Source organism: Equus przewalskii, chromosome 1 (genome assembly GCF_037783145.1).
Source record: "Equus przewalskii isolate Varuska chromosome 1, EquPr2, whole genome shotgun sequence".
In the NCBI taxonomy this organism is placed as follows: domain Eukaryota; kingdom Metazoa; phylum Chordata; class Mammalia; order Perissodactyla; family Equidae; genus Equus; species Equus przewalskii.
The window spans coordinates 76516086-76537108 of record NC_091831.1 but is presented as its reverse complement, the minus strand read 5'-3'; the positions used below and the strand labels follow the sequence as shown (position 1 = coordinate 76537108).

Genomic DNA, 21023 nt, shown 5'->3' with positions numbered 1-21023 from the left:
ATGAGATAAATATTAGATTATCATTGGATAGATCATTGAATTCAGTAGTTTTGATGGTAAAATAGGATTTAACTTTGAACCTTTGGGAACAGACTTGCTTTTTGAAAGCTGCTTCATAGCAGTCATTGGGAATATGTGTGACCTTTCATAGCCCACATTATAAGTTGATGGAAAAAACCCATAACATTCAACTGTTGGCCCTGGTTTTGATTTCCAAGTCCCGTACGTTGGTTTCCCATAATTGTGACCTTGTGGTATCTCATAAAGATGAGAAGAACCCAACGGTCCATATTTGCAACTCGAGCATCTCCATTTGTCCTGTACAGTCCAATTAAGAAATTCTATTCATTTTTTTCTTCAGAATGCCTCCCATCCCATTCCTTCCCCTCTCCCTAACATTACTCCAAGAATCACTTCCTTTCTGGAGCACTGCAACCTCATCACATCTGGCCTTCCTGACTCTTCCTCTCCTCTCTAGCCTACACATGCCATTTCCAGATGAATCTCCCTTGAATCTTAAGGTTTGCATCTCCTGTTTGTCACTACCAGTCATCATGATTCTTGTATGTCCCTTTTAAACTCATGCACTTGTTTTCCCTGACCACACAATTTAGCACTTAATTTTATTATGTCTCATATTACCTCCACAACTAAACCATGAAACTACTCCTCTAGGGGATTACATCTTATACGTACAAAACCCATCATACAATATTAGCCCCAAATCCCTAAATAGGAGGTTAAAATCAGAAGAAAGGTGGACTAATGGACTCACCGAAAATGAAAGGCAGCACACACTTCTGAGGAAAAGAATTAGGGAGTATGAAAGATGCTGTGGTTGGAGATGGTTAAAAAATTATCCCCATTGCCATTAAGAACTGGTTTTCAGCCATTTATAGATCACTAACCCCTTTGAAGAGTTTCTTGAAATGTAAGAACTCTTTTCATATAAAAATACAGACGAAAATGATTTTGTGAAAAACGTTAGAGGTTTCATGGAATCTGTTCCACCTCCCCCAATCTCTCCAGGAGAAGAAAATTACAAGACCTTACCCTCGGGTTATTTCAGTAGGAAAAAGAGGTTTTGGAGAACACTGTGAACCTAATACCATCTTATTATAGATTGTAAACTAGGTTGCTAAGATGTAGTTTAGGTGACCAGGGGAAAAAAAGGCAAATTCTGATAATACCATGAAATTCACAGACTTCTGGAGAAGGTGGGAAGACAGAAGAATAGGCAGGTAGGAGGTCAGAGAAGCCCAAAGGTATAAAGCCCAACTCTGAGAGTTTGGAATCATTCGCCTACAGAGCACTATTTCTGTAATACACCAAGTAGGTGATACTAGGAGTTCCTCGAAAAACAGGGCTTCACAATCAGTTAACACTGAAAACAGTAGGATAAAGGAAGAAGGCCAGATGTCCCTTCAGAGGCCTTCTCAAAGTTTTTAATATGCATACACTGAATCTTTAAGAAGGGAATGTGCTTTATATGACATTTCCAAAATATATTTGGTAATAAGTTCTCAGAGTATTTCCAAGGACCAGTATTCCAGGACTTGATGTTGGGAGAGAGTGTTCTACAAATTTTAAAACTCAATCTTTAAAAGTTCAACTAATTTCAGTGAAAATAAAGGGTCATTGCGAAGGTGCTTTTAAAAATACACATTTGAGCTTTTTAGGCCTTAAAAAAGTTTATTTTCTTTTTGTTTTAAAGAATATTTTCTTTTTGTTTTAAAGTATTTTTCTTTTGGTGGAACATTCACTAAATGAGACAAAAAACTATTGATTTTAAAAGTTTAGAGTAAAACAGTGGTTTTCTACCGAGACACATATTAAAATCACTGGAGATCTTTAAGAAAAGATCAACATCCAAGTACCATCCCAGTCCAATATTAAAAACAGCTCTTTGAGGGTGGGGCCTGAGTACTGACTGCTGTTTTAACAATGCCCAGGTGATTCCAATGTACAATGGGGGTAGAGTGCACTAAAAGTATGAGAGACCTACAAAGCTCCAACTAAAAGACTTAAAAAAAAAGAAAGAAAAAAGAAAAGCTGCTGGTAATGGTTTGAAGTATTAAAGAAAAAAATTTTTCAAAAAACTTTTTCTTCTTTAGATAAACCTCCAAGTCATAAGTATTCATGTTCAGACTAAAGCAAAATAGTGTATGATTTAATAACATATAAGAATGGGGCCAGGGTCGACCCCGTGGCAGAGTGGTTAAGTTTGCATGCTCCACTTCAGCAGCCCAGGGTTTCACCGGTTTGGATCCTGGGCACAGACATGGCACCACTCATCAAGCCATGCTGAGGTGGCATCCCACATGCCACAACTAGAAGGACCCACAACTAAAAATATACAACTATGTACCAAGTGGCTTTGGGGAGAAAAAGGAAAAATAAAATCTTACAAGAAAAAGAAAAAAAAGAATGGGGCTGGCCCAGTGGCATAGCAGTTAAGTTTGCATGCTCCCCTTTGGCAGCCCGGGGTTCACGGGTTCAGATCTCAGGCACGGACCTACACACTGCTCGTCAAGCTAGGCTCTGGTGGCGTCTCATATACAAAAAATAGAGGAAGATTGGCACAGATGTCAGCTCAGGGCCAATCTTCCTCACCAAAAAAAGACCAAACAAAAAAAGATATAAGAATGCCTAATAAATCCTGTATCTGGTTAATGGACTTTTAATTTTTATAGGTGGAATATTCTCTTTTTATATGTCAATTAACCCCTTGTGATAATACATGCTGGAGATATATGTTCCAGTCAGACATCAGATACAGAAATGAACTAATATTACTTAATCTTTTAGAAACAAAATCAAAGATTCACAAACTATGGCATTTTATTTCAGAGCCTTTGCTTACATTTGTACAATATATTACATAATTCTTCATTGTTTGCAGATCCTAATATATACTTTATAGCTTTTATTCTATAAGCTTTTTCTTCAACGTTTTGCTGTCAACAACTCTTTACAGTCCTGTACAAATTTGAGTAACTTGAAACCATTTTCAACAAAATTAGTTACTGTAAGCACACACTACAAGACTGAAAATGCTTTTCCTAGAAAAGTTGAATGTAAAGGATTCTGACACGTTAGCATCTACAACAAAACGCTTCGAAATTCTCACATCGTATTGCCAGAAAACAAATAAAACATGCCAGCTCCATCCAAAAAAAGTACACAGAACTACAATTAAAACAGTAAAACAGTCTGTACAGTAAAGTACTGTGTATTAACAGTGCCAGGTATTAAATAGCTTGAATGAACACATCCGCAATATACAAATGTCTTACAAAGGTGTAGAATTAAATACAAGTGCCAAACAGAACAGAGATTGGAATCATACAACATAAAGTCAATACAAGTGAAAACAATTTTGCGTTCATTTTGGATTTTATACAAGGCATTTAATTTTATAGGCCTACCACCCCGATTAGCTATTTATACTTAAAATAACAACCATCCTTTTGAGACAGTTCATATCAACAATCTTGAACCATACTAATAGAGTTTACTTGTTCCTGAAGTCCTCTTGTTGTAGCTCATAATAAAATAAGCAATACAAATGAATTATCTGTTTAAGGAAAAAGAAACATTTACAAGAAAACACAAAAATATAACTGTTATAATTCATTATGAATAAATATACACTTTGAACTGGCTAAGTACAATCTTTATACATTGTTTAAGATTTAATACAGTTTATTAGCCATTTTCTTTTTTCACACAATGTATTATATCAAAATTAAAAAAAAATACTGATTTATAGAAAAATGGCAAAGTACAGTAGTTCCATTCCAATCTGAAGGGGCATGAAAAGCCACTGTAAGACCTTTTAGCCTAATTCAAACCTGTAAACATGTTCAGTCTTTTTTAAAGAGAATCTTTAATATTTGGTTACCAGGATTGATGTATAATATCCTGTTAACTGCAGGTTTTGAATTTAGTACATGTGCTTGACTTATACAATTAAAGCCACCCTAAGGTGACTTGCTTTAAAAAACAATTAGCTTGTACAAATGAAAATAGGTTCATATTTTTTCATAAATAAATGGAAAAATATCAAATGTTCCAGCTTTAACAAAATACAAGGGAATACATATACAGTAAGTTATCTCAACATGTTCTGGCCCACCCAATAACTATGCTTACTGTATTGTCTCTACAGGCAGTGAAAAGCCTCCATTTGCCACAGTGGAAGGCCTTCAAGTTACCAGACACACAATTCCCGGACAAGTTGGAAACAATTATTGCTTGAGGAAAAGCAGTTCATTGTACTTTTTCTTCATAAAAAAAGTGCACTTAAGTGCCAAGTCAGCTTGTCAAGAAACAATTTTTAAATAGAAAATAGTGCTTGTCTGATTTTTTTTTTGTGCCACTGTGCAGTATAAAAAAAGACGTGGCCCTCAACAGCCATTAAGTGCAAAGTGCTGTAGCAAGTCCTGCTGTCACCTGCACTCAACTGACATTCCATTTTGTGATGCGCTAGACATTGACGGTTCAGCTAAAGTTAACATAACAGCAGCTGTTATGGAACTGGATGAAGGTGAAGAAGAGGATGAGGATGTAGCAGCACCTACGGAAAAGGGAAACCAAACCAACAGCTTAATAAAGCGTATATACAACAAGAGAGAGAAAGAAAACACCAGTCCTCTAAAATTCTCTTGTACTCTCCAAAATCATTTCCTTTACAAGAGCAGTCAGTTCCCACAATACCATAATGCAAAGAAAGGAAAACCTCGTGTATCTCAAGTAGCTAGACAGTGCCAAACTACAGGCCAAGTAATGAAAAAGGATAGACCAGGGAACGCTCCCACATGGATCAGAGGAAAAAACAAAAATCATGTGCCCAGTCTATTAGGACATGGAAATGAAACAGAAAATAGACTTTCTGTAATAATGAAACAAATGTCCAGAAGAGCTTTGAATCCAATAGAAAAAATCTGTAATCTACCCCAAAATCTTTTCCCCCCCTCTAATTCCTACATCTTTCTGTGTTTGAAGTTTCTTCTGAATTTAAATGATGATGAGAATGGAAGACTAACTGCTCCTTAAAGTTGGAACAAAAGGCCCATAGCTCAACTACTACATTCTCCTCCATTTGGTTTACAAAGCAAATGGCACATTATTTTCCTGAGGGAAATTCTCAGTGTTCTAAATTAGTGTTCAAAAAAACTTTTTAAAAGGAATATATCACAAGGTAAAAAAAATTCATTCAGTTTAGGATGTAAGGTGGAAAAGCAAGTCTCCTTCTCATCTATCTAATCTTCGAAATTCCCCTCTCCACTGTTACCAATTGCTTCACAGTCTTTAAAATTCTACAATAGGGCAGGCAAATTACTGCCCCGGGCCAAATCTGGCCCAGCTGTTCTTGTTAAAAAAATTTTTTGGGAACACAGTCATGCCTACCTGTTTACCTCTTGCCTATGGCATATCTCACACCTACAGTGGAAGGGTCAAGGACTTCTAAAGAGACCATCTGGCCTACAAAGCCCAAAATATTGACTATCTGTCTCTACAGAAAATGTTTGCAACTCCTGTTCTAGAGGAATTTTATCTCCAGAATCTACAGATAAGATTTGCAAATTTTAAATGTATAGCTATAACTCCTCTTTTAAAAACACAAGTGGAAGCACAGTATAGTCTGACTCTTGATTTTTTTTCCACTTACCAATCTATCTTAGATTGTTGCCTATCAGTACATATATAGATCTACCTCCTTTTCTTTTCAAAGGCGAATAGTATTGCACTATATTTATGAATTGCAACATTTAATTTTTAGTCTTTTGCTGTTACCAACATCATAAATATTTTGAGCATTATAAAATTTTAAATGTCTTATTTTTCATCAATATACTATATCACTTGATAATATAATTTAATGATTTCTATCTGCTAGTATAAGTATTATCTAACAAACTTCTTTGTGGCTACGTATTTTTCCATGGCATCTATTAACTTCTCAGAACTGGAGTTAGCTAGTTCTCCCAACACAAAGTCAAACTGTTTTCCAAGACAGTTTTGCCATTGTTTCCAGCAATGCATAAAGATAGGAATTTCATTATATTTTCCTAGCACTGGCTTCAGTTACAATTTTTTTTGCTAGGAATAGTACCCCATTTGATTTGCATTTCTTTGGTAATCAGAATAGTCATCTTTCTATTGATATTTTAATAGTATTTAGGAACTGACTTTTAATGCTAACTCTCCAGAGAAAGCATCTATTTATCAGAATTACTTACTTTAGAGAATTTGTGGTGACCTCATCTACAAACACTGTTTTAAAGGAGATGTTTCTCGATAGATGTCTTATTACATAGAAAACACCTATAAAAAGGCTTAGATTACTTAAGAGTGAGGAGCTCTAGTACAAGCACTTAAATAGCAGTGTGCTTATTATAATTGATTTTTAATTATTTTTAAATGATTACATGGTATCAAACACATAAAACTGTGATCCCCTTCTTTTGACAGAATGCTTCTGTATATGCTTTCTATATATTAACATTTAAATTCTTATCAAATACTCCATAGCTCAGACAGATTTTCACCCACCCTACAAATTAAAAAGCCTAGACAGAGGTGGAGAGAGCTGAAGGAGTTATTAAGACAGCGGAAGACAAAAGGAGGAAAATTTGTCTGAAGAAAAAGAAAACAAAACAAAAATGAAAGTGTTTCAGAGGATGGTAATAGTGGAAAAAGAAGAGAGTAAGGGAGGCAAAGTTCTAAGTTTACAATGACACTGTCTCCCTCCCCGACCCCTAGTATCCCATTTCTCTGCTCCCCTTCATAGCAAAACTCAAGATTTTCCTAGGGTCACCGTCTCCACTTCCTCATCTCCCACTCTCTCCTCAACCAGCTTCAATCCAGCTTCTAGCTGCACAGCTCACTGAGATTTCTCCTGAAAAGGCCACCAATGATTCCAGCATTGTCAAGCCACCAACCACATCCCTGGCCTTTCAGCAGCACTTGAAATAGCTGACGGCACTCCCCTCCTCCTCAAACTCTTTTCTTGGCCTCCTCTCCTGCTTTTCTTCATTCAAGGTTACTCCTTCTCAAGCCTTGCTGGTTCTATCTTCTCCTTCTCAGCCCCACCTCTAAAAGCTGCCTTGCCCCAAGCTGTCCTTCTTTTCTTTTCTATTCACATTTCTTTCCTAGATGATTTACTCAAGGACTGGGGCTTAAAAAAACACTTGCAATAATTATTATACTATAGATATACCAATGACTTGAAAACTATATCTCTAATCCTGACTTTGCACCTGAGCTATAAACTTACATATCCCACTCTCTACCTGACATCTCCACTTGGATGCCAAGTAGGCATTTCAAAAAGTAACATGGCTACAAGGATGGGCCTTGAGGGCATTATGCTAATCGAAATAAGTCAGAAAGAGAAAGCCAAATACGTTTGATTTCACCCATATGTGGAAGATTAAAACAACAACAAACAAATACATAGATACAGAGAATAGATTGGTGGTTACCAGAGGGGAAGGGAGGAGGGGGAAAGCAAAAGGGGTAAAAGGGCACATGTGTACAGTGATGGATGACACTTAGACTTTGGGTGGTGAACACGATGTAGTCTACAAAGAAACTGAAATATAATGATGTATACCTGAAATTTATATAAAGTTATAAACCAATGTTACCTCAATTAAAAACTTCATTTAAGAAAGGTAACATAGGGGCTGGCCCAGTGGCGTAGTGGTTAAGTTCATGGTTAAGCTCCACTTCAGTGGCCCAGGATTCGCAGGTTTGGATCCCAGGCATGGACCTACACACCACTCATCAAGCAATGCAGTGATGGTGTCCCCACATACAAAATGGAGGAAGACTGGCACAGATGTTAGCTCATCAACAATCTTCCTCAAGCAAAACTAGGAAGATTGGCAACAGATGAACAAATGTTAGCTCAGGGCCAATCTTCCTTGCCAAAAAAAAAAAAGTAATATATCTAAAACAGAATGACTGATCCTTTCTGTGCTCCCCAACCTACAATCTTGTCTTTTCTAGGCCTTCCTCATTTCCAGTAGTGGCACCAAGTATCCAGTTGTTTCAGCCAACAACCTACAAGTCATCCTTCATTGCTCTCTTTCTTTCATCTACCACATCTGATCCATCAGGAAGTGCTGTTAAGTCAACATTAATTGCTCTCCATCTTTATTGAAACCATCTTACTCCAAGTCAGTATCGTCTACTATATCTACTGCAATGGGCTCCCTATTCAACACTGCTTCTACCATTGCCCCTCTAGAGTCTACTGTCCACATGGCAAACAATGATCTTTAAAAAACTATAAATCGATCATGTCATCTCCCTGCTCTAAACTTCAAACAGCTATGCATCTCACTTAGAACAAAATTTAAACTCCTCATCCTGGCCTACAAGGCCCCACATGATTTGACTTCTGCTTACCTAGCTGGTATTTCTACCACTTTCTTACCACGATGGTTTTCTTTCTGCTCCTGAAAGTGCACTCCTACCTTAGAGCGGTTAATTGCAATCTGGGTGACAGTGCCCCCTAGTGGATATTTGGCAATGTCTGGTGACATTTTTGGTTGTCACAATTGTGGGATGCTGCTGGCATCCAGCAGGTAGAGGCCAGAGATACTGCTAAAGATCCTACAGTGCATAGGAGAGCCCCCCACAGCAAAGAATTATCTGGCCCAAAATGTCAATAGTTACAAATTTGAGAAACTCCATCTTAGGAAATACTTGCTGTTCTCTCTGCCTAGAACCCTGTTATGAACTGAATTATGTCACCCGAAAATTCTATGTGGAAGCCCTAACTCCTAATGTGACTGTGTTTGGAGACAGGGCCTTTAGGGAGATAATTAAGGTCAAGTGCTGTCATAAGCGTGGAACCCTAATCCAATAGGACTGGTATCCCTCTAAGAAGAGGAAGAGACACTTGAGATTCTAGCTCCCCGTGTAGCGGAAAGGCCATGTGAGGACACCATGAGAAGGGAGGCATCCGCAAGCCAAGGAGAGAGGCCTCAGAGACACCAGACCTGCCCACACCTTGATCTTGGACTTCAGACGTGGGAACTGTGGGAAAATACGCTTACATGGTTTAAGCCGCCCAGTCTGTGGTACTTTGTTATGGCGGCCCGAGCAGACTGAGACCACTCTTTTCCCTCAGGTTTTAACTTCTCTCGCTTCCTCTAGTCATTCATGTCTCAATGAAAATGTCCTGACCACGTATAATCTAACACAATCCATTTAATCACGGCCTTAACATCACTCCATCTGTTTTTCGCTAGCCAAAATCTCATTAGGTTTTGGGGGACAGATTGTAAACTCTATGAAAGTGAACATTATGATTTGAGACAATTTCTTCTTTAGATGAATTTTCCCATTTTACAGATGAGCAAAATAAGGCAGAGGGATTAAAGAACTTTCCTGAAGATACACAGATAAAAACTCATGTGAGTCTAACTGCAGAATCATAAACTGTTTTATGCTTAAGTAAAGTAAGGTAAAAACACTTACTTTCTCTTTCTTTCTTCTTTAAACGCTTTCTCCTCCGATCAATGGAAGCTACTTCAGATTTTAATGACAGATAATGTTTTCTGATTTCTTGCAGTTTTTCTTGAAGAATTGTGATGCGTTCGGCACTTGTCATATTTTCCAGGTCCGCTGTGAATTTAAAACTTTCATTAATATGTATTTTTGACAGAATTTTAATTTATAAAAGAGAGAAAACATAGTGTCGTTGTAGAATAAGGTCAAGACATAAAAATAAGGCTTATAAAATATTTTTTCCCTAAGATTTTTTCTCTAGTTTAGAACAATGCCCAGCACATAACATATGCACAATATTTGTTGAATGAATGTGTAGAATGAAACGCCTTATGATCTAAACATGTATGCTAAAAATTTCACATTCATGTACAGGATCACCACAGCATATCATTAAAAATCATACTTAGAAATAAGACTGGAAGGACAACAAAATGTTAAAATTTTATATATATTTTTTAATGTCAGAACTACAGATAAATTATTCTCTTTTGTCCTTTTTTTGTTCCTTTTCAGATTTTTTTTGAGTATGTATAACTTTTAAACTTTTTTCAAAAATTCTAGGGGCTGGCCCTGTGGCCTAGTGGTTAAGTTTGGCATGCTCCAATTCGGCGGCCTGGGTTTGCGGGTCTGGATCCTGGGTGTGGACCTACACCCCCCCATCAGTCATGCTATGGCAGTGATCCACATATAAAACAGAGGAAGACTGGCACAGACATCAGCTCAGGGCTAGTCTTCCTCAAAGCAAAAAAAGAGCAGGATTGGAAACAAATGTTAGCTCAGGGCTAATGTTCCTCACCAAAAAAAAAAGGAAGGAAGGAAGGAGGGAGGGAGGGAGGGAGGGAGAAAGGAAGAAAGAAAAAGAAAAAAAATTCTAAAGCAGTTTTAAATCTCTAAGAATATTTCTCTGTGTGAGAAACTCTGGAGTAGTCTCTTTTTTTCAAAAAATTTTTATTATGAAGATTTCTCATATATACAAAAGTACGGAGAGTAAGTATAATGTAGCCCCATACACCTATCATCCAGCTTCACAAATGAGCAATCAGGGCAAATCGTGTCTTATTTATGTCCCCGTTAACTCCCCACCCCTACACCAGATAATTTCAAAGCAAATTTCTGACATCATATCAGAAATATCTATCAATGTTGATATTTGCCTCAAATGCCTTAAAAATTTTCTTTTAGCAATTTCTTTATTCAAATCAAGATCCAAGTAAGGACTCTACATTGCAATTGGTTATTATGTCTCTTAAATGTGGTTAGAGCCTCTTTTTCAGAGTTACTAGCATCAAGAGTTACTAGGATGAGGGCTCTACCACTTAACTACTGATTTAATATGTCACTTACACATCTGAAAACTCCATTTGTAAACTTTGGGTAATCGATTACTGGGTTCCTTGAGATCAGGATCCTTATCACCATTCTTTCCACATTTTCCTGGAGACTGCATCCTTGCAGGAGATTTGGTACTATGAGACTTCATTCCAGCGGAAACTGATTTGACTGGCTGAGTCTTAGTTACACTTTCACCAGCAGAAAGTTCTTCACTATCACTACTGTTTGCTGAAAGAGAAATAAAAAGAAAAGCATTAGTAAATAGAAAAGTAAAATAGAATTTTTCAGAGATTTTAGTGGAAAATTTAAAATTAACCATTTGAATTTATTACTACAGGAAACAACTTGCTTTACAGACCCTGTCTAAAAACCTGGAAAATCATCAAGTACAAATGCAGCAGCACCTCAGTTAAGGAAAACAAAAACAAAACCAAAAACTCTTACCTGAATTGCAAATCATATTTTCTTAAAAAACACTCAAACTAATTTTCCATTATACCTGGCAGATGTGTCAAATATACAGTAGTTATTTGAATGAGTTTTTATTCTATTATGTTAATAGATATAAAATAAAATACAGCATTTTTAAAAATAGCTCATTATAGGAACTTCCTAATTTTACTATTTTAGATTGTGCACATGTAACACTTTGCTACTCCTTTGGCCACAAACAAACAATGATGCATGATCATCATAGTCAATGAAGAATTCTTTGGGAATAAACCCTAAAATTTGATACATCCAACGAATTTCTTAGGTAACTCCTACAGTGTAGCTTGTGGACTAAAATAAACCATCAGTTTTACCCTGGTAAATACATTCAGGAATTTATGAAGAATTCAGAAGTCTATGTAATAATTAGGTTATATCTGCCTTTGCTGATGAAAGCCTCAGTACAAGAATAGAAACGCTTACACCTTGACAGTTAACCATGTGAACAGCCGATGGGATTGATATTTCTAGAAATTACATCTTTTGGGGCACAAAGTATTATTTTAGATTCCATGAGAGCTAATTCACTTTACTTAATTATTCTCATAGTTTCCTCATTCTGATTTACCAAGGTGTAAGCCCAATAATTAAAACGGGAGAATACGGTCAACCACTCTCTCTCTAAATTATAGGACTTTGTTAATTCACTTATTGAAGATGAGCCCTCTTAGGAAATGTCATTTAAATGGTAAAGTCTTAAAGACAAAAACATAATAGTGTAATATAAAACACTAAATATTCTGTCAGTTACTCCAAATAATTGATAATCAATTTGGTATATATTTATTGATTCTTCATTTAACAACAGCTACCCAACAAAGTACAGTTAGGCTCGCAAGCCTGAAAAGTGCCCCAGGTAGGAAAGGTACATGGCACTTCCTGCCACTGTGACATTTTGGGAATAAAGAAACTCCACCACTCTTTTATGTTTACCTTAAATGAATCCCCTCCCAGCACCCCACTGCTGCTCTGGAAGCCCTGGCAGCTCCTAGCTAAGCCACCCAAGGCTTGGCCCCACTCTGATGCAGTGGTCTGCCTCAGCCTGGCTTTCAGGGCCTTGCTGAGCACAGCCGCCCGGGGCCCCGAGGGATGCCATATTCACCGCCTGGAAGTCATATGGGCTCAGCAGAACCTCGGGGAGCTGGCCGCATAACCCTTTTCTGCACTGAAGTGCAGCCAAGCCGGCCGATAGCAAAGGTCAGGCAGTGGAGGTGGCAGGAGTCTCCTGGAAGAGCAGCAGGAGGTCAGTGTGGGGCACCTGAAAAAAAATTCTTTACATATTTTCTGCTTCTCGCTTTGTCTACAGAAGAGAGATAAAACGTGCAGCTCTCAGGAGAAACACAGTATATTCTTGTAGGTTGATGAACAGAGTCAGTGCTAAAGTTAAGTCTTTAGTTGGAGCATAATTAACCAAACTACTGCTCTTGGGCACATAGTTTGGGGTACCAAAGATAAAGGAGGTAGATTGGAGTTGTTGGAATTATAGCTGTACAGCTATCTTGATTGTTCTCTTCTAGGCTGATTTTGCCTTTAAGAATTACAAAGCAATCAATTCCACTGTAATAAAAATAATATATAATTAAAGTATTTCATAAAATGTGAGACACATTGAATGGCAATTCAACTACTCCACTATGAATGGCAAATGGAAAGAACTGTGGATCATAAAACTAACAGAAAGATGTTGATTTTATAGTATATTGGCTGTTATTTTAAAAAGGATTACCTGATCATTCATCAGCAATCAATACTGCTGCTGAACAATACTAAACTGGTTAATCCTAAAATTTACCTAGGTTCAGAAGACTTCTGTCTGCCTTTTTTGAGAGTAGAGACAAAATCAAAATGTTGAAATAACCCATATCCTGAATACCCTTTTCTTAGTGGGTAAAAATTGTATCTGCCATTATCTCTATATTTAAAACATTAGAGTTTTCACACTTACTGCCTTTTCCCTTCTTTTTGTTGTTTACCACTGTTGCTTTATGGCTTCGTTTCTGCTTTTTTGATGAACTTCCTCCTCCCTGAGCTTCTTTCACTCTTTTCTGACCTGTACAAGCTGTGATGGGAAAGAAATTATTAAGTAAAAAAAAATAAAATCAAGCTTTCTCTAGGTATAAATTAGTTCCACATTTTTGAAGCATAGGACAATTCTGAAACTACACACGTTCTTCAGAAGGTTTATAGATTATCATAGAAATTACTATAATTTTTTAAACAAATTGTCATTAATGAGCTGAATTACTGCACATAATAAAAGTTAGAGTTTTTAAAAAAAACAAAGTATACACATCCTTCTTAGAAAAATCAGATAAACTGAAAACAGTTCTCAATTTAGTACTAGGAGTTTATAAATCTAGTAATTCAAAAACACGTATATGCTGAAAATAAAAAGCCAAATTTGTTAAAATTCAATAAAACCGAAATATTAACATTTAATTACCAGTTAAAATATTAATTATATCTCTTATAATGATACTAATATAATTTTTAAGTGATAGGATATTACTGGGATAAATTTTAGCAGTAATTCATTTACTTATATTACAAGTTTATTTCCACAATAACTTAGCTCTCAGGGCACTGGTGAATACATATACCATTTACAAATCCAGTATAGTAGTTCTAAGAAAGATTTCACCTTCTTGGTAGGAAATAAACCCGAAAATTACAAATGTCTCCCTTTCTTCAAGGACTCGCCTGAATCCTACATCTTCACTAAGCCCTTCCCTGTTGCCGAGGCTTCAGTGATTAATCACTAATATAAAGTGTTGTTTCCATATATTTTTCTGTACTACTGATTTGGTCCTCAGCATCTGCTATATATTTCTCTCTCTCTCTCTAATTATATGTATTCTCTCCCAGACTGTACAGTAAGCTCTTTTTCTAGAGATTAATCAAGTCCTATCTCTATTCAGTTCCAATGTCAGACACTATAAGGACATAATTAATAGCATGATAAAATTATGCCACATTTGCTACAAAAATGTTTCTTAGTCCTGTTACCAATGGTAAAATCAACTTTGAGTATATAAATCATGGCTTCCTTGATCAAAATGGAGCAGGCTATCAACTGTTTTGATTACAACTTCCTAGTTTTCTTTTTCACTGATAACTTTTCCGAATGCTATTTGAAACATAAAGAAGGTGATTTAGATATTGACTATATTGAAGCACAGAAACTTAAAAATAATTGCTAGGTTTCTAAGAAACTTTAATTCTGATACTTTAAGCTACAAGAAATAAAAAGCTTAATGTAGACTAAATTGGAGGGAAATCCTAAATCTAAATCATAAAACTTACATTTTTACTTTTAACGTAATGCGAATTTTCTAATATCAGTAAACAAATTTATTAAAATGAGGGCATATGAAATAGGTGCTTAAGAATTTATTTCTGAAGAGAGATAAATTCTAAAAAATACCATATGCTTTGATTTGATAAAACAGACAGTCGCTGTTACCCCAAATTTGGGAGTAGTTCTCAAGTTGCTTACTTTTTAACCTAGTCAAGATGAAGATTCAAAAAGGTCAGTGTTGACTTACTCTATCAGAAGACAAGCTAACACACCTCTTTTTTAAAAAAATATTTTAATCTTTCAAAAGATATGAGGAACATGGTACAATCTCTTAAAAATTATAATTACTAAAACTTTATCATATTAGTGTTGAAAGCTTCTCTAATCACCTGTGATAAAAGCTTCTTTAATTTTGAAGAATACTCTATTTATGCCTGGATAATTCAGTTCCATGAGACAGTACGACACACAAACATAATCATAGTAGCTGTATGTGTAAATGTGAAATAAACAAAGAACATCCTAATTTAATTGCAACTATATCTTTTACTTAATATTTATTTCAAAAATAGAAATATTTTAAGACAAGATTTGTGTGAGAATATTATGTCAATTATATCTCAATAAAGCCAGAAAAAGGAAAAAAAGATTTGTGTGAGGAAACTTGGAATTAACTAATCTGATCTAGATCTTATCTCTTTAAGCTTAGCCCAAAACCTAAAGCTAGCATATTAAAACGTGGTATGCTATATAAAACCATACCCTAGTGCTCCATCTTCACAATGGACAAGTGTGTTTCAAAGCCAACTGTCAGCTTAGAGTATACTGATTTAAAGACACCTGAATGATGTGGTTCATAAGAAAAACAATGTCCGAAGTATAGCTAGGGTACCAGCCAAAGGCACTAACACTCTTGGAAAGTACTAATTTGAATTTCCACTTTTAACAACTTCACGGAAAATCAAAAAAGTATTACTGTATATTATTAACATACACATTGGTGCTTCAATTTGGAAGCTATGCATCTAAGAAAGCATCAAATTCCTTTACAAACTCACACAAGTTAGTCAGGCTTGAAAATCAGTTTGACACGGTTGTCTGAGGAAAGCAGTGCCTGGACAGTTGGTTGCTCCAAACCCCTATATACAGTATTTGGTTAAGGGTGGAGGGGTCTGTCAATAAATCAAAATGTTTGTGAGAAACTGCACATTACAATTGCAAAAACAATGCTACAGAAATATATTTAAGCTGCTCATGCCATATAGTCAACTGGTGTATAATGAATTTTCAAACAGGTTTGGATTTGGGCCTGGGTGCAATTTCTAGCATGTGTTCTGGTCCACTCTGAAATGTCACCGACAGCTCAAGCAAAGGACATGAAATCCTTCTCAAGCTTTTAAATCCATTCTACTATTCATTACTCAAACTACCTTTCAAATTTCCATTTTGACCACGTTCACAAGTGTACTTCAATTAAACACCTCATCTTATAACAAGAGATACTGTGAAATCACTGAAACTGTAAGAGGGGAAATCCTAAAATAAGGCGACATATACTTTTTGCTCCTCACCTTTTTCAGGATGTTCTGGTTCTGGTTGATTACTACTGCTGGAGCTCACACTCGCATCAAAGCCTGCTGGCGAGCTGTTCCCTTCAGACTGCAGGTCTTGGAGCTCCCCTGCAACGCTATCTACCTCAATTGTGCTATCAGTTTCACTCTTGATACTTCGGACCTCTTCTTGGTTTGGAGCCAGTGTTTCTGATACTGTTACAGAAGACTGCTGCCGACTAGCTTCCGTTACAGTGACTGAGGAAGGCGATTCAGGTGTAGTAGGAGGGGTATTTAGCACTGAATTACTGCCACTACTTGGAAATTCTGCTTTTTTGTCACTCACTTCCACTGGTTTTTCATCAGTAGGCTTACTATCAGCAGTGGCCAGCAGCGGTGTCTCTAGCTCAGCACTGGGTGAGCAGCTCTCCTCCTCGGCCACAGTCTGCAGTGATGCCTCTGCTGGCCCCTCCTCTGGGGCAGGATGGGGTGGGGAAGCTGCAGCCTCAGTATCAGAGTCTGAAAAAAGCTCCTTCAGTGTTTTTTTAGGCCACTGTCCCTGAATACTTGACCAGACATCTTTTCGATCTTTAGCTCTGCTGTTCTGAAGTCTTTCATCAGAGTTATTTAAAAGTTTTATCCTTTTTTCTGCCACTTCTGAAAATCCTGAATAGAAACCGGTGGTCCGTAGAGATTTTCTTTTTTCCTCCAAACCGTTGTATTTCTTAGTTGGTGTCATCTTTGCTTTTGATTTTTCTTCTTCATCTTCATCTGAAGAGCTGTTGCTACTGTTTTCTATGCAAAGTGATTCTTTGTTCTTGGCCTTCTCTTCCTTTTTGCCAGGTGATCCGGTTTTTAAACACTCCTCTGTATTGCAATATCTTCTTTTACCACGTTTTACTTGTGGCTTTGAAGATTTATCTGTGGTATCCTTCTTGATATCCTTTCTCTTTTTTGTGACTTCATCTTCCTCATAATCAGTATCTTCAGATAATCCTTCTATATCTTTTCTTATTCTTTCTGGAGATTTCGACACTGGTTTAGATATTACCAAATCAGCATGGACTTTATTTTCCTCTAGCAAAGATGAACTGTTCTGTTCCTCTTTTGAAATAAGATCATTTCTGGTGTGGGTCAAATGATCGACCTTAGATTCTTCTTTGCCACCATTATCTATGTCTTGAGCACTTGTCTCATCCTCCTGCTCACTATCTTCAGAACTTTCAGAAGCTAGAAAAGAAGAAAGAAGAAAAAACGATGAGTAGGGTAAGAACAGTAGCAACATCTTCTCTACGCCAGGCACTTTATACATTAGCTGCTACGTTAATAGCCACTTTGAGTTGTTAGGTTTTAGCCCCATCTTACAAGTGAGGAAACTGAGCTTCAGAAAGTTAAGCCACTCACCCAATGTTGGAAATGTTCTATATCATGACTGTAGTGGTAGTTACACTACTGTATACTTTTGCGAAAACTCATCTAACTGTAAACATAAACGTTGTGAATTTTGTCTGTAAATTATACCTCAATAAAGCTGATTATGAAAAAGAAACCTCTCCTAGGTTACGAGCAGAAAATAGTGCAGTCAGGATGCAGTCCCAGGTTGTTCTAACTCCAAGGTCTGTATTCTCATATAAGTATAGCCTTCATTTTCAATGTAGTAATAATTATTCAAAGATTTTGTGAACAATGGATTTCCACAATAGATGCTTTAAAGAACAATACAATTAAGTAACTGATACCTTATATAAAAATATTTATAGAATTTCTTAAATGTTCATTTAGTAAATGAAGTCAATTAAGTATAAAAAATAAAATATATGTATGTTAAATATATGATACATATAATAATTTTAACATAATATCTAATTGAGAAATTGCTACCTGCCAGGTACTTTGACGTGCCTCACACTGATCACCTCATTTAATCCCACAATAACCGTAGGAGTATGTGTTGTTATTAGCTCCATTTTATAGTTTAGGAGACTGGGATTTAGAAAGGTTAGTTAAACCAAAGAGCTAGAAAAAGTCAAGATGAAATCTAAATCTAAGGCATCTGACCGCAGAATTTAGAATCTTAACTACAAGAACTCTTGAGAAACCCATGTAGGTTCTTTAGCTAAGTTTGTTAAACAAAGTAAAAAATAATTGATACAATTAAGATGGTTAAAAACATTTAATCTTTCCAATGTGCTACTGCGTAACTGAGTTTTTTAAATTATCAAGGCAATACATATACATGGTTAAAACAAATTTAGACTCATAATAAACACCAACAGCTCCTCTTTTTCTTCTCTCCTCAGCATCTAAAGTCTTATAACTATTTTTTCTTACAGTTCCTACCAAACTCTCTTAATAATATACTATTTGTTGATTTTGAAGTTTAGCTTACTATAAGCAATGAGAAGTTTCTGTTTCTGTCCATCTCCCTTCTGCCATACTTTCTATATAGAGTTCTTTTTTATATAGAGTTCTTTTTTAGTTAATTAAATATAGTATTTATAACATATGTAAATGTGGTTCATTGCAGATATAAATAATATACTTGATATCTCCTTTCTTGTATTGCCTTTATTTTTCCAAGAGTTTCCATAGGTCCTTTTCTACACATGCTATGTCTTCCTTTTTTATGTCTTTCACATTTATTTCAATTGTTCCATTAAGTCAAGTATTCTATCCAATTCCCTTATTCACCAAATCTGTCTACTCTAGAGACCTATTTTCTGCTCCATCTAGCAGGCTGCTCTCTGTGTCTGCTCTAACGGCTATCATCCTAGGAATCCCCGTCACTGCTTTCTCTTGACCTAGACCCACTGTCAAATGAATCTCACAGCTTCCTCTTTCATGGTTTATTCCCATACTGTGTTGGAGTACATCATCTAATAGTTTCCTAAAAAGGGTATATGGGAGGTAAATACTCTTTGTCCTTACAAGTCTGAATATATCCTTACCCTCAAACTTCATTGTTTGATAGTTAGTTTAACCAAATACAGAATTCTAAGTTGAAAATTATTTTCTTTCAAAATTTTGAAGGTATTGCTCCTTTACTTACAGTGTTGAAAACACTACTTTTATTTGTCTTCTCATTCCTCTGTGATGATTTTTTATTCCTGGTATTTTATAAATTCATAATAATGTACTATGGCATGGCTCTTCATTAATTTATGAGGTACTTGATGGACTCTTTCAATTTAAAGTTCATGTCTCTCAGTTTTGAAAATATTTCCTTATAGTTACCTGCTAATTTCTTTTCTCCCCCCACTAAGGCTTATCTGACCCCAGTGAGATAGATATAGGAGTGAGAGAGCAAGAGAGAGGGCTATATAAAACACTCACTAAGGAATGAAGTGCAAATCAACAATATAGTTGTAAGACAGTTCACAAGAAAACTCCTAGCTGGGTTTTTTTAGTTGTTTAATTTTTTAAAATCCAATTGTCTTTTATAGTTACATATAACCAGACATGCTTGTTTCCACGGCTTCTTGATTCCTCATGATGTATGATGAGATTCTATCGACAATGCTAGTGTTTACCTCCTCATCATAAAACGCAAAAGGAAGGCCACCCCAGCGGCCTAGGGGTTAACTTTAGTGCACTCTGCCTTTGGGGGCCTGGGTCCAGTTCCTGGGCGCAGACCTACACTGCTGTGTTAGCGGCCATTCTGTGCTGGCAGCCCACATACTAAAAAATAGAGGAAGACCGACACAGATGTTAGCTCAAGGTGAATCTTCCTCAGCAAAAAACAAAACAAAGCAAAACACCAGAAAGAGAGATATAAATCACAAGTATATTCAAACAACAGTGGTTTATGCGTGCATGTTGTTACTTGCTAATTTTTTTGCCCTCTGTACTCACTGTTCCTGGATTGATACTCTATATCACTTATCTTTTCTTTAAAATTCCATCTCTAAAATTTCTTATACTTTCTGGAAGATTTCCTCAACTTTAAATTCTAAGCGCTCTATTGAATTTTAATTTCAATTTTTAATTCCAAGTTTTTTCTTTGTTCCTTTTTCACTGAATTCTGTTCTTCGTGTCCAGATGCTTACAGGTTCTCTGAGATTATTAATAATCAGAGAGATATATGTTAATTTTTATTACCTTTATTATCCCTCTCTTCAAGGGTCATTTCTTCTGTTTGTTTTAGCTTCCATCTTATACGTTGGTGCTTTCCTTGATTATTCACATTTAAGGAGGACCTACTAAAACCCGACTGGCACCACTGTGTTGATAGGGGTTATTACTGGATAAGCTTTCCATTAGATGACTCATTAGGGATCTAGTTTACTTGAGGGAATCTCTAGTGCCAGAATGTGGAAGACTGTCTGGAGCCATTCCATTTCTCCACAGAATTCCAACCATCACCCATCCTCTTGTTCCGTTCCCAGCCCAGCTCAGGCCAAGGAGATAAACTCCTAGCTATCTGTGTTCTACACTTACAGGTGGGATCAATTTTTCTTTATAATTGTATATACATACACATATGCAGTCAAAGCAACATACATTTTCTAAGTGGAAATATCTGAAGTACCTTGAATTTAATCTATGGCCAAAACTAAAACAAAATTTTACCAAGGAAAAGAGAGAACATGAGGAAGAGAATATCTGAAATATTAAAAATGTGCCAATGTGATGCTCACTGTTGAAATGTTTGCAATAGGAAAAATCATGGAAATAACCTAAATGTCTTTTTATCATGAACTAATTAAATAAATTATGATACACCTATGCAGTAGTATGGATGTGCTGATATGGAAAGATTTATAAGTTAGACTATGATTAGCTCCCCCCAAAAAAGTAAGGCTTGTACTTTTTGTACAAAA

The 21023-nt window shown here is 36.2% G+C and overlaps 1 protein-coding gene across 9 annotated transcripts in view; it reads right to left on the bottom strand.

Moving 5' to 3' along the window:
• Positions 1-2823: 2823 nt before the first annotated feature.
• Positions 2824-21023, bottom strand: part of ARID4B (AT-rich interaction domain 4B) — a 149039-nt gene continuing 130839 nt past the window's right edge. For 6 of the 9 annotated variants that reach the window (XM_008515048.2, XM_070568638.1, XM_070568650.1 and 3 more), the window contains 5 exons: positions 16225-17433; positions 13301-13414; positions 10876-11091; positions 9499-9645; positions 2824-4579 (listed from right to left, as the gene is read on the bottom strand). In XM_008515048.2, the coding sequence (XP_008513270.1) occupies positions 4452-4579; positions 9499-9645; positions 10876-11091; positions 13301-13414; positions 16225-17433 (1814 nt within the window). In that variant the 3' untranslated portion in view covers positions 2824-4451. Of the gene's footprint in view, positions 4580-9498; positions 9646-10875; positions 11092-12457; positions 12614-13300; positions 13415-15711; positions 15826-16224; positions 17434-21023 lie in introns of all 9 variants that reach the window. The other 3 variants (XR_011524925.1, XR_011524927.1, XR_011524926.1) reach the window with 2 other exon arrangements.